The 12962-nt window shown below is 49.6% G+C and overlaps 1 protein-coding gene across 1 annotated transcript in view; it reads right to left on the minus strand.

Annotated features, from left to right (window-relative positions):
- Window positions 1–12962, minus strand: part of CDC42SE1 (CDC42 small effector 1) — a 54918-nt gene that overhangs the window by 14646 nt on the left and 27310 nt on the right. Inside the window, exons 2-3 of the mRNA XM_073323415.1 lie at window positions 10488–10825; window positions 1844–1954 (exon numbers count right to left, since the gene is read on the minus strand). Coding sequence (XP_073179516.1) covers window positions 1844–1954; window positions 10488–10541 — 165 coding nt within the window. The 5' untranslated portion in view covers window positions 10542–10825. The remainder of the gene's footprint in view (window positions 1–1843; window positions 1955–10487; window positions 10826–12962) is intronic.

Genomic DNA, 12962 nt, shown 5'->3' on the forward strand with positions numbered 1-12962 from the left:
TGGAAGCCTCAGCCCCACAGGCTTTAAGAAATTGAGGGGGGATAGATCCGAGTCCCTCCCCATGAAAGGGCACAGTCTGTTGTGTTAGCTTTCACCCTGGCCTCCAAACACAGCTGCTGAGTCAAACAGATTCTGGTGCATGTGATTGATCTAGTGGAAGGCAGGCAGCAGCAAGCCTGGGTGTGTCGGGTCACAAGGAGGCATTTCCATACGCTTAACAGTGTCTTTAATGTTACATATGTAAATAGGCTGGTAAAAATCCACTTGGTGTGGTGTCAATTATTGTTTAATAGGTGGGTGTGTAGGCAGTCCTTAGAAGCATAAAGTTCACAGGCAGCCCACTAGAGGGGGCCTAAGAGCAGTAACAGCTACACCTTTCCATTAGTGAGGGAGGCCTCCTAGCAGCAGAATGCCAAGGAATTTTAGGGCTGGTCTACATGGGGACATGCAGGAATATTAATCTGAATTAACTGAAGGTGTGAATTTGAAGTAGATTTAAACAGCATTAAATCCCCATGAGGCCACTGTTATTCAGAACTAAGTGACCTTAATTCGGTTTAGTGTAATTCACTTCGAAAGTGAATTTAGCTAAACCAAATTCAGGCCACTTCAATTCACAGTGAGGATGTTCACACAGGGGTTTAATGCAGTTTAACTAATCCACTTCAAATTCACACCTTTAGTTAATTCAGATTAATATTCCTGGATGTCCCCATGTAGACCAGCCCTCAGACTAACCCGCCAGCCCAAGTGATTTACAAAAGTGAACCCATGGCAGAGGTAGGAATTGCCTCTAGGTGTCTGGACATCTAGACCTGTTCCTTAGGCACAAGGATCTCCTCCAGCTGCCCAGACTGTTATTAATTATCCCTATTACATAGACCCCAGTCAGTCAGGGCCCAGTTGTACTAGGTGCTCTACAAAACAGAGCCATCCCCCACTCCTCTAAACATGAACATGGTCTCCACCCTGGGAACCCCTGCCAGAACTCCCCTCTCCCCGATTCTGCAGCATTAGAAGGTCAGTCGTGACCCCCAAGTTAAGAACTCATGCACTAGACCACGTTCGCTTCCCATTTGTTCCACACGCGCCCCATAGCATTTTGCTTATCTGTCAAAGGCTCAGCACTGATCCAAGGGTGAAGTTCCTCTCCGCAGAGTTTTGAGTCACACAAGCAGGATGTTCATTTTAGACAAAAGCAGCACAACAGCAGCTTCTCAGCTCTGACTGAGAGTTCATTTACTGTTTCCCATCCTGGGCAATAAAATAATACCAATCAGCAGCATTTAAGTCGGTCTTACAAAAGAGTCATGAAAATTTACCGGCCCAGCAAGCAGGAGAGTGGAGTTTTGCATGGCTGATGTACGTGTAGCCAGAAGGGGCTGCTCTAGGCAGAATTAGAGAGCTCTGTTTTGACTCAGTGGCAACCTCTCTGCAGCTTGCTGGGGTAGCACAAGAGCTTGTCTACATGGGGACATGCAGGAAAGTTAATTCGAATTAACGAACAGTGTGAATTTGAAGTGGATTAGTTAAACCACATTAAACACCTGTGTGAACACCCTCATTTAGAATTAAAATGGCCTTAATTTGGTTTCTGAATAAACTGCAGTGAGAACACCTTCAATCAGAAACCAAATTAAGGCCATTTTAATTCTAATGGAGGGTGTTCACACAGGGGTTTAATGTAGTTTAACTAATCCACTGCAAATTTACAGTTAATTTGGATCAACTTTCCTTCATATCCCTGTGTAGACAAGCCCTCCGTTTCTTCCCTGAAGTTGCAGTGGGGTATTATTCTACAGATTTTCCTCTGCCCCAGATGAAGAAGTAAATGATACGGTACCATGGGAAGGCCCTCGTTAGCTGCCATATCACCTGATCCGATGTGCGTCAGGTGTACAAAATTCATCGGCTCCCCTATCATGGTACGGTCAATTCGCCTCCTCTTCTTTTTCTGCAGGGATAACAAAAAAGAAGACTTAACAGACACAGAAATTAACATTAGTTTCCTGTTGGCAAAGAGAGATGCATCAACAGGCATTTGGGGCATGGACTGTGCCCACTGGGCTTTGTGGCAAGGGCAGTTAGTGGGTTAAACAATACACGTTTTGCCCCTTTGTGTGTTTTTTAAGGGCTCTCAAAGTGCTTTATATAGGAGGGAGTGTTTCATCGTGCCCAAGTTACACATGGGGAAACTGAAGCACAGACAGGGGCAGGGACTTGGCCAAAGTTGCAGAGGAGTCGGTGGCAGCACCAGGAATAGAACTCCGATCCTAGCTGGCTGATTTCTAGAGCAATGCAGGCACCGATTCCGTGCTGTGTCTCTCGAGATGGGAAGGGGGCTATATGCTGCCTGAATTCTGACTCTCCTAGGTGCTGTTGGCCCCCCGTGGTAAGTTAGAGCAGCTCTGGGGCTCCGGCCTGCACTTCCAGAGCACACAGCACTATGGGTCCTCCCACCCAGGTCAGGGGACAACACAGAACAATGTACCCTGCCCTGTGCTGCTCCTGCTCTGGGGAAATTCTCCCCAGGCCTCTAGCCACCTTTTCACAGTCCCTTTCGCTGCTGGAGTGGCATTCAGGGGCCAGATGGGAGCCCAGAATCAGTCCCCTGTGGGCCAGATTCTGCTGTCAGGTCCACTGCTAGAGTCGGAGTAACTCCCCTAAGTCCATGGAGTGAGAGCGGAATCTATCCCAGAGCCCATGAAATGGAAGAAAGTTGGAGAGCGTGTGTGACAGATTCGTGTCAACCACCCCCTGCCTCCAGAGCTTGAGTCATTAAGGTACCCAGAAAGCGGAAGCTCAGCCAGCCCACATGAGTTTGTCCCCAGAGCGGCTGGGGAAGGAGGGCATCTCAGATGGGAAGGACCCCCAGAGACAGGGAATTCCTGGTAATCACATGAAATCAATCTCCTGCCTGATCCTCATGGCTGAATCTTGCTCCATAGAAGATAAACCTAGCCTGGCCAAAGGCCCGGCTGATGTTCCCTGGCCCGAACATTCCTTCCTGGCCCCCAGACCTGGTGCTGGGGTGAATGAGTGTAGTGAGGCAGAAGATCCTCATGTCAGCCCCCAAGTTACAGCCTTGTGCCTGCCGGCCAGGTGCATTCCAAGGGGTTTTGCTCGTGGCTACTACCAAAGGCAGGCCAGTTAGGCCATGAGTCTGATCTGGCTTGGGTACTTCCTACGGATTGCAGGCAAACACAAGGAGAGGGAAACACATCCCAGCTGTAGAGTCAGAGTCAGAACCCTATCTGAGAAGACATCAAAGGATTTTAGATACCCCAGGTCAGGAGCTAAGACAGCAGCAGTGAACAAACCTTCCTGCCCTACCGCCAGCCCAAGAGTGGTCGCTAAAGCTGAACTTCCCAACCCACAACATGGGGGTGGGTTTGAGATTACGTCTATTGTGGAATGAAGGAGGGGTGTGTGGGGGGGAAAAATACCCCCACCATTCAAATAGGGTAAGTAAACCTAATTGCTCTGGAGAGGGAGGGGGACTTCCAAGCACTAGACACTCCAGCAATGGGTGAGAGACAGATCTAACCACGACTTGTGAATGCGATGTGAATACCTCTATGCTTGCAGCTAACCGCACTCAGCTGCCAATGGGACCTGCAAGCCCTGCATGAGATCTCCTGCTGGCCTGCAGCCTTCACTTCTCTGCCTCTGTCAGGCAGCAAACAGTGACTTCACCTCCCTCCCCCCGCCCCCCGCCACGCTCAGGGTAAGTTTTGACAGGATGTCTGGCCACAATGCCCGCTAGCTGTAGAGACCGGTGCTTTGAAGCCAAGAACCCAGGCTGTAACTGTGAGGAAATGTTTCAAAATACGCTGTCCTTTCAACAGGAAGCGGAAGGATGGATGCAGAGCGCAGAAGGGCTGCAGCAGCAGCATAGGGATGCCCAGGTTGGAAGCAGCCCATTCCCTATCTAACCCTTTGGCCAGGCTCCCCTGGCAGCTTAGGGGATCCACATTGCATAATACAGGGCCAGGTTCTTTTCACAGTATCAGCATCGCTTGCATTGTGGACATTTTACATCATGCTGTGAAACATTCGGCATCAGCTACAGTCAGACAGGACTGGACGGACCATCACTCTGCTCTGGGCATGGGCTGGCTCCTCAGCTGGCATAAACTGCAGAGCTAGTCAAAAATGTTTCCAATCAAATGGTTTGCCACCAAAAAATGCTGATTCAGCAAAATCCAAACATTTAGTGGGAATGTATCGATTTAGTTGAAAATTGATGGGAAGTCATTGAAACATCTAATTTATAGGGGACATTACGGTTGAAATGAAAATGTAGAATAAAAAAGCCAGAATAGAACACGTCAGTAAGGTTGTTTTGATGTTTCTAAACATCTTCAAAATTTCATTGTGCAGCAAAGTTTGAAATTTGGATGCTTTGTTCTCATTTGGGACAAAAGGAGGTTTCTTGACCAGCTCTAATAAACAGACTTTCCTCCCCGACTTCAACAGAGCTACGCTACGATGGGACGCGCAGCCCGCATTAGCCATAAACGAGGGCCCACAAGGCCAATTAAATCATCTGGCCTCACCTGAGAGAAAAACAGGCCAGGGTTAACTGAGCTAGAAACCCAGCAGGGGAAGGGTTGGTCCAGTATTATAAAGCTAAGAAGCGGAGACCAGAAAGCGGCTGACTGTACAAACTAGGTGCAGTGGGGATAAAGGGAAGAATGCGTGAATGGATTAGAGAATTTTTGAGTAAACTGACCAGGCAGGTCAGAGTTGGGAAAGTTATGTCGAATATCATTTTAACAATGGTACACCACAGGGAAGTGCCATCAGCCCGTCATCATTTAATATTGGGATAGATCTTCAAAACAAATAAGTGCTGGTGTCCCTCTATTTTCAGAGGATTGTGCTGGATGAGTTAGGAGCAGGAATGCTGAGGTGGCCAGAAAGAGACTCAACAAAGCAGTATGAGAGACTTCGGCCTGGAGAAATGCATGTGGGTTTCAAGTTCTCCGTTGTAAAACAAAAGGATTGTTCTTCACAAAGAGGAAAGCTACAAAGGAATGTAAACTGTGTACGGAGCACAAATAGACTGAGTTAACAGGTTTTGATTTCTAGGGGTATATTTGATACTAGATTACTTTGGAAAGATCATACAGATTACTAAAGACAAATGCAAAGGAAGGATCAACCTGCTTAAAAAGTCTTGCGGGGACTAATTTGGGGGGTGGATAAGAAAACACAGCTGATGGATATGGAGCCTTAATTCAGACCAGACCAGTTATCTATCAGCTATGGCTGCCAAGCTCTTGGGTAAGCATCAAAAGCAGAACTTGATCAATTAGATTTAACTCATAGTGCCTGCGCTCGTATTGTGTGGGGTGCATTTATTACAACACCCACAGGAACGTTACAGCCAGCTGTTAGTGAAATGCCAGTTCCACCGCCAGAGAAGCTCCTAGATCTAACTTTCTGGGCCAAAGTTAATGGGGATTGCAGTGATGAAACATACCAAAACAAGTGTATGAGGATTGTTGGGATTTCAACAGGTGAACTAAAACACTCAACGTTAGAACTCCACATACTGTCCAATTAAAACATGGATGCAGGAGTTGAAAGACAAGGAAAAGCTAAACGAAGGGAAAACTTTTAGTCATGGGAAAATTAGTTATGGATGGAAAGCCACACGTCCAAATGTGGATTTAGATTTATTTGATAAACTTAAGGGTAAATAGGAGACAATAGGTATGAAAAAAGTAAGTGTACCCAGTATCTAGATGAAAAGTGGAGTCGTTTTTGTCAAATATATACAGATGGGTCCAAAAATGAAAAAAAACAGGAAGAGTAGGAAACAGCATATTGTGTACCAAAAGTCAGGAATTAGTGCATCTAAAAGAATAGCCGATTTTGTAGCCGTCATGCCAGCCAAACTAGTAGCAACAATGCTGGCATTAAACTGGACCTGTGATGTACAGCCAGCAGTGGCAGCCAGTCATCTTTTCTGACTCAATATCAAGCCTTATTTCAATAACAAAATGGGTGTCTCCCTATGTAGAAGTGATTTAAATCAATGAAATGGTATTTCGCATAACAAAACTAGAACAGCTGGGGATGAATGTAGCATTAACTTGGATTCCAGCCCATATCAAGCTAACAGGGAACGAAATGGCAGACAAAGCAGCTAATAAAAGCACTGTAAGAAATGGAAGGCTTGATACAGAAAAACCCTTCAGTGTGTTTGAGCAATGTCAATCCAGGTTATTAGAGAGACAAGGTAAGTGAAATAATATCTTTTATTGGAGAGAGAGACGAGCTTTTGAGCCACACAGAGCTCTTCAACAGAAGTTGCTCCAAAAAAAAAAAAAAAAAAAGATTACCTTGCCCTCACCTTGTCTCATGACTAGACAGAAATTCAAAAGCCTAGTACAGCAAAACTTAAGAGAAGAATGCAAAAAATATGGATCAATTAAAAAAAACCAAAACAAAACAAAGGAAGAAGATTTTTTGGATTCCGCCCTAGAGTTGCGGATAATGACGTACCTTAGGGCCTGGATGGGAAAAACGAAATGATTTTGTGTGGAGTATTAATTGGCCCCTGTGGTTTGAATGCAAATCTTTTTCAACTCAATAAACACAAAGGTGGACTATGTGTACATTAAAGAAACAATGGATTGCCTTTCCTGGATATGTAAGGGGTTTGATAAAGAAAGGGAAAAGCTCTGAGAAATTGAAATGGCTTAAAGTTACAAATGTTACATTAGGTTATTTATGGAAAATATTGTGGAAAGAGGGCACTATTAGAGTGGTGTGGTTCCATTACCTTTTAGACACAGGGCAGAACGAGAGAATATAAACTGCTGGGTACTTAAATAGGAGAGTTGGTGGTGACTATAGACTGACCAGTCAAGCCTGGTTTGCCGTGAAAGAAGAGCACGACAAGAAACCCAGAAGGAGGAAGGAGAAGATAGGGAAGCTGGTAGGAAGAAGCCCAGGGAAACATCAAAAGGGGCCGGAGGACCTGGATTGCTGGTTGGTAGGGTCCCTGGGTTGGTATCTGCTGTAGGGGTGGGCCTGGGTTCCCCGCCAACCACTGGTATAGTGGCACAGAGCTTCGAGCTGGGGCTGAGCACTGGCTGGGGATGGCACTGGGACAGTGGTCCTGTTGGAATTTGTAACCCCGGAAGGGGTGGCCTAAATGATGAGCTGGCCGAAGGGCCAAGCGCCATACGGGGCTTTACACCAGACCTCTCTTGGTACCTGGGAGGAAGGTGATTGGGGCAGAGGAATGGGGATCATGCGTCTGTGGAAGGAGGATGAACTTGATCGAATCAAACCCAAACTCCTCCTTGGAAGGGTTAATGCCGATACTCCAAGCAGCCCAGGGCCCCAGAGGGAATCAGCTCGCAAGTTTCTGTTCGCATTTCAGGGCAGAAGATTATTTTTAGATTTCTGTGAGAACTGCCTGTGTGTGGGGAGAGGGAAGATGGGGGGGGGGCACAGATGGCTGGCAGCAGAGCAGAAAGGGGAGGGTGGCGCAGAAGCAGGGAGCCGCACACAATAACTCTCTGCGGTCAGACCTTGGTGCAACCTCCAACTGCAGCCTAGGAGGCGTCCAGTTGGCACATCCCCCGCATACCTGCAGAGGAAGGAACACACCCAGCAGCGACCGTGCATTAGGGCTGCCCTGGGCCGGGCACGCCAAGGGTTAAGTACATTCCAGCCTAGGGAAAGAAAGGCCCAAACAAGCTAGCGAATTAATGAAGACTTTGGAAGTTGGCAGCAAGCGCCGGTGGATTCCTGCCTCCGCGCTCTGCTCCGCGAGAGGGGAACATGGCTCTTATCACCAAGGGGCCTTCGGTGCCAGGACCAATTCACAGACTGGTATTCGGCTGGCACCACTCACCCCCTCCGGTTCCCAGCTGACGGGGCTGCCTGTGTGTGCGTTCGTCTGGGCTGGAGGCTGGGGGAGGAGAGAAACAGCTAGAGACTGAGCAAAGCAGGCCAGACAAAAGAAGGACTGAGCAGATGGCAAAGAGCATTGTGTAATGAATAGTGCGCAGGATTGGGCATCCAGACTCCTGGGTTTGTTTGCCAGCTCTGCCACTGTTTCGCCACGTGACTCTGGGCAAGTTACTTCCCTTCCAACCCCTTAGAATTTGACACCCTGCTCTCCTCTTCCACTGGCCTCTCTATCCCTCAGCACCATCTTGCGCCTCTTGGTGCGAGAGCCTTCTTCTCTGCAGCCCTGGAACAGCCTCTCTGTATCTCTCTACCCAGTCTTAAATCCTAGGACATGTGCCAGGCTCCCCCAGGGGGCAAAACCTCTCCTGGAATCCCCCTCTGCATTAACACCCAAAGGCTTCCTCCCTCCAGGACGCAGCCTTGCTCCAGATACCTGCTCCTCTGGACTGGCCAGGATAAGAGCAGAGGGTAGCGGATTCCCAACAAGCTGCTCCTCTAGATGACGATTCAGCGCAGAAAAGGGGAGCCAGGAAAGAAGATGCATTAACCCCCTGAACAAACACTGCCAGGGCTGGAGCATGGGAGTGAGACAGCCCTGGACTCGGACGAGGTAGTAATGTTTCAGTGGGCAGAGTTAAACATTCTGGCTGGATTTCACCACGTCGTTCTAGTCTGAAAAGTGACTCAGAGAAAGGCTCCTTCCTAAGCAAATCATCCTGCCCCCTGCATGTGTATTCAGAGTCCTGGTTGCTTAGCCCTACAGACCCTACGCCCAGCTCTAGGAGGGTGAGCTAGGTTCTGTTCCAGCTCACCACAAGGCTAGTCCATTCCTGCTGCAGAAGCTTTAAGCACTGGTGATGCACCAGCTAGTGCCGAATCCAGATCACTTTCCCAGAACCGCGACTTAAAGCAGAGTACTACTTCTACACTGAGCAGATCTGAACTGGAGTTATTGAGAGAAAACAAACGGGGCGGGGAACTGCACGATGCCTCATTTGGGAAGCTGCTTCTCTGAACTGAGCCTTTCTTTACAAATGGGGCTGGGCAATGGGGTGGCCAGTAACGATTTTTTTTTAAACTTTGCTGCTTAAAATAAGAGCGATCAAGTCTCATGCTTCAGGGCTGACTGTAGCAGGGGCCAGGAAGGAATCTCTCTCCTGCAGAACTGCACCATTGGCCAAGCATAACTGGGGGCTTCTCCCTTGCCTCTTTCTGCAGAGGCAGCAGTTTTCAGTGTCAGCCAGCTCAATGGTCTGATCCAGAATGCAGGAGCCAGGTGATCTGGATTTGGAGCTGCTCTGGAATCGATGAATGCTGTGCGTTGACCTGATTGTTGAACCAATATATTCATACAATAACATCCCAATTCAATGGGAGGAGGGGGGACAGAAACAAGCAGGAAGGCAAAGAATGGCTCTAGATAGCCACCGCTCAGCAAACACTTAAGAGTTGTTAAGAGACAATGGCAGATCGGTTAGCTTGATGATTTCATCTCCGGCACAGACCAACCTACAACTACAACACTGTCGCAGTTCAATGTAAAGCACTGCCTACTCCAAGAAAAGGGGGTTCTCCTATCGCTGCAGTTAATCCACCTCCCCGAGAGGTCGTAGCTTGGAAGCGCTGTCTGCGCTGGCGGTTAGGTTGGGTTAACTATGTCACTTGGAGGGGTGGATTTTTCACACCCCTGAGCAACTTCTCTTTTCACTGTAGACCAACCCTTAGACACAGGCACCTGTGGGGAGCGACTAAAGAAGCTACGCCTGCCTCGTTTACCATTTGGGGATGCCTGTAGCCTCTTCCACAACCCTTTCCTCTCTTGTGCTTGGTTCCTACTGCTAAAGACAACCAGCGCTCTGGTCCCAGAATTCCAAAGGGAAGAACTGCAGCTGTCCAAGCTCGGTCAGCCCCACTGGCTAAGCACAGGATGTTGTAGCCTAGAGCCCAGTCTAAGCCCTCATTTACACGGGGACACTCAGGAAAGTGAATCTGAATTAAAAAAATTGATGCCCCCGAGCGCCGTAGCTAAGCCAACCTAATCCCCAGTGTATACGCAGCTAGGTGGATGAAAGAAGTACTCCATCTCTCCGAGAGGTGGATTTGCTACAGTGATGTCACTAGTTTGCGTCACTGTAGCTAGTCTTTCATTCAAATGCTACAGCTGCACTACTGTAGTGTTTCTAGCGCAGACAAAGCCTGAGCGTCCCCATGTAGACACGGGCGAAGGGTGGGGAGCTGCAGACTGCCAGCCCAGGAGAGCCCGGACACCGGGGCAGTGGGGTTTGTGCTCCAAGATGCGGCTAGCTCGGTAACCATGACAACGGGGTGGGTTGACAGATGTTCTCCTCCGGGGCTGGCAGATTAAGTGGAACAATGAACCGATCGGGTAGGGCAGGAGTTGGGATGAAGTCAGGGTACCAGACTACAGGGAGCAATAGACTGATCCGGTAGGGCAAACCCCACGTGCCCAGGTTGCACGATACCTCCCTCCCGCCCCGTCCCATGCGGCCGGCATCAAAAGGTGACAAGTTTACATGGAAACGACTTACTGGTTGTGGTTTCTCAACTACGCAGCAGCCCAGCTTGTGCCAAAAATCACTCATATTTGCAGAGGCTTCCAGTTTTTCTTCTTTTCCTTCTGGTCGCTCCGCTCCCAGATGTGGTCAAGGCTCTCCAGCCCCCGGCTTCACTCCCACTTGAACGGGGAGGGTCTACACCCAAGAGAAATGGCAGCCCAGGCCCTGCTTTGAGTCACTCCATGGAGCAGGTGTAGTTGGTCTCTGCTAGGAAATCTCAAGGGAAGCAGGGGAAGGTCACTTTCCCTTCAGTTCTCAGGGTCGTGGGTCACCGTTCAGGTCCCCCAGCTCAAAGCCTGCGCTGGTCACACCTACCAAGGAAGGAGAGGTTTGATTAGGACACTTATCAGGATGCATCGGAGTACGGGCAATCTGTGGGGCACATCTCCATTCCAGCTCCCCCCCCCCCACCCTGCAGACATCCCACAGAGCCACGGCTGAGGTACCATCATCTCCAGAGGGCTGGGTTACAGCGTCTCCTCCATCCAGGGCACCATGGCAGAGAAGAGAATGACTCATGAGTCAGCCCAAGCAGACATAAGCTGGAAATACCCCTGTGCACTGAGGACTCCAGCAGTCTCAGAGGAACACAAAGGGCCCTTGAGTTACTAGGCTGTGAGTCGTGGCTTCCCCCACACCAGCCAAGGTAGCCTTCCAGCAGCACACTTTCCCAAGTCCAGAGGTTGTGTTGTTGGTCAGTTAAACAATACATCTAATTAAAAGATCTCATGCTTTAGGGAACAAGCGGCAGGGGTCAGGAAGGAAGTCTCTTACCCCATGGGATAGCATTGCACAATTTTTTAGCTTTTGGAATTCCAGTAGGGATTGGTCACAGCAGGAGGCAGGACACCAGACTAGACAGACTTGTGACTGTATCTGGCTATGGCAAATGCTGTGTGCTGACCAGGTGAGTGGGGCAGGACTCCTGAATTCTGTTCCCACATCACTGGGAGAAAAGTGTGGTCTAATGGTTGGGGAAGGGGGATGCCTGAAAGTCTGGATTCCATTCCCAGTTCTGCCACTGACTCGCTGCATGACTTTGTGGTGAGTCACTTTCCCTGATCCTGGCCTCAGTTTCCCCATCTGTAAAATGGGTGCAACATGCACTTTGAGTTCCGTGCACAAAAAAAAGTCACCCTAGAAATGCAGCGTTAGTAGTCACTGAACTCTGCTCATTTCTTTTGTAGTCTGGGGATCATTTAAATATATTTCCTAAAAAACATGCTCTAGTTCAAATAAGAATGAAGTCCTATGGCCTCCCTGAGGGGTGGCCCAACTGCAGCTTGCGGGCCACTCTTTTACTGTTAAAGTGCGGCTCGCAGAACCCCCCTATTCTCCACCTACCGGGGTGTGTGTGGGGGGGGAAAACTCAGGGCTTCTGCCTTGCAGCAGGTGGTGGGGCTAGGGGTTTCTGCCCCTTAGTGGGGGAGAAGGAGCAGGAAGGTCTAGGGGACTTCTGAACCCCGGCAGTTGCCTCCTGTAGGGCTGGGCTTCAGTACCTCACTTGCTGAAGCCCCAAGCAGCGGCAGGCACTCCCTGGGGGGCTGAAACCTCAAGCCCCCACACCCTGCCGCAGGGCAGAAGCACCAAGCAGGTGTGCCCGGCTCTTGCACTTCTGAAGATGATCGTATGCGGCTCGGAGGATCAGTAAAGTTTGGCCACCCCTGGACTTGGAACACAGTGATCCCTTCTGGGCTTAGAATCTATTAATAATTTTCTACCCTTCTCGGTCACACGCCCACACTGCAACCCGCATCAGAAACAACATCCCAACAAATACCCTAGAAAAGTCTGCTGTGCCCGGGGTTGGGGTTCACGACCCCCGCAGGCTCCCAGACAGCCAGATCCTTAACGACCGACATCACCCAACGCCACTCAGCTCGGCTTCTTTCGGCTTGAGCGTCTTCCGGTTTGCTTTGAGAGGAGGTGCGAGGTCTGCTTCTCAGAGGCTCTGGGTGGGGTTGCAGCACTCTCCAGACATAGCCGCAACCACTTCCTGGGCGGCAGCTGCAACCCAAAGCTCTAAACACCATGTCAGCGAGTTCCCCTTGAACTTTCTCTTTGCTCCCAGTTTGTGCCAGCTTAAAGCCTCCTACAATGTGCCCAAAGGATCAGAAAGATCGGCAGATAGGTCGGTGGGAAGGGTGGCCTGTGCTGGTCTGGAATAGGCTGCCCTCCTCTTTCCCGGGGGTCAGGGCTGAGTGGAGACAGGGAAGGGGCCCCCGTTAAAGCTGTGAACCGGGAAGCTTTCGACTGTCTAGGGCACAGTTTGGCATCTCCTGCCATGTCAGGGCTCTGTCTAGCAGGGAAGGATGATTCTTCCCATGTCAGAGGAGGAAATTTGAGGCACAGAGGGGGAAGGGACTTGCTCAAGGTCCCAGTGGGAGAGCCAGGAATAGAACCCAGGAGTCCTGCTGCCAATGTCCTGGAAGGATTGCTTCCCCGCCC

The sequence above is a fragment of the Lepidochelys kempii genome, chromosome 24, assembly GCF_965140265.1.
Source record: "Lepidochelys kempii isolate rLepKem1 chromosome 24, rLepKem1.hap2, whole genome shotgun sequence".
NCBI classification, from domain to species: domain Eukaryota; kingdom Metazoa; phylum Chordata; order Testudines; family Cheloniidae; genus Lepidochelys; species Lepidochelys kempii.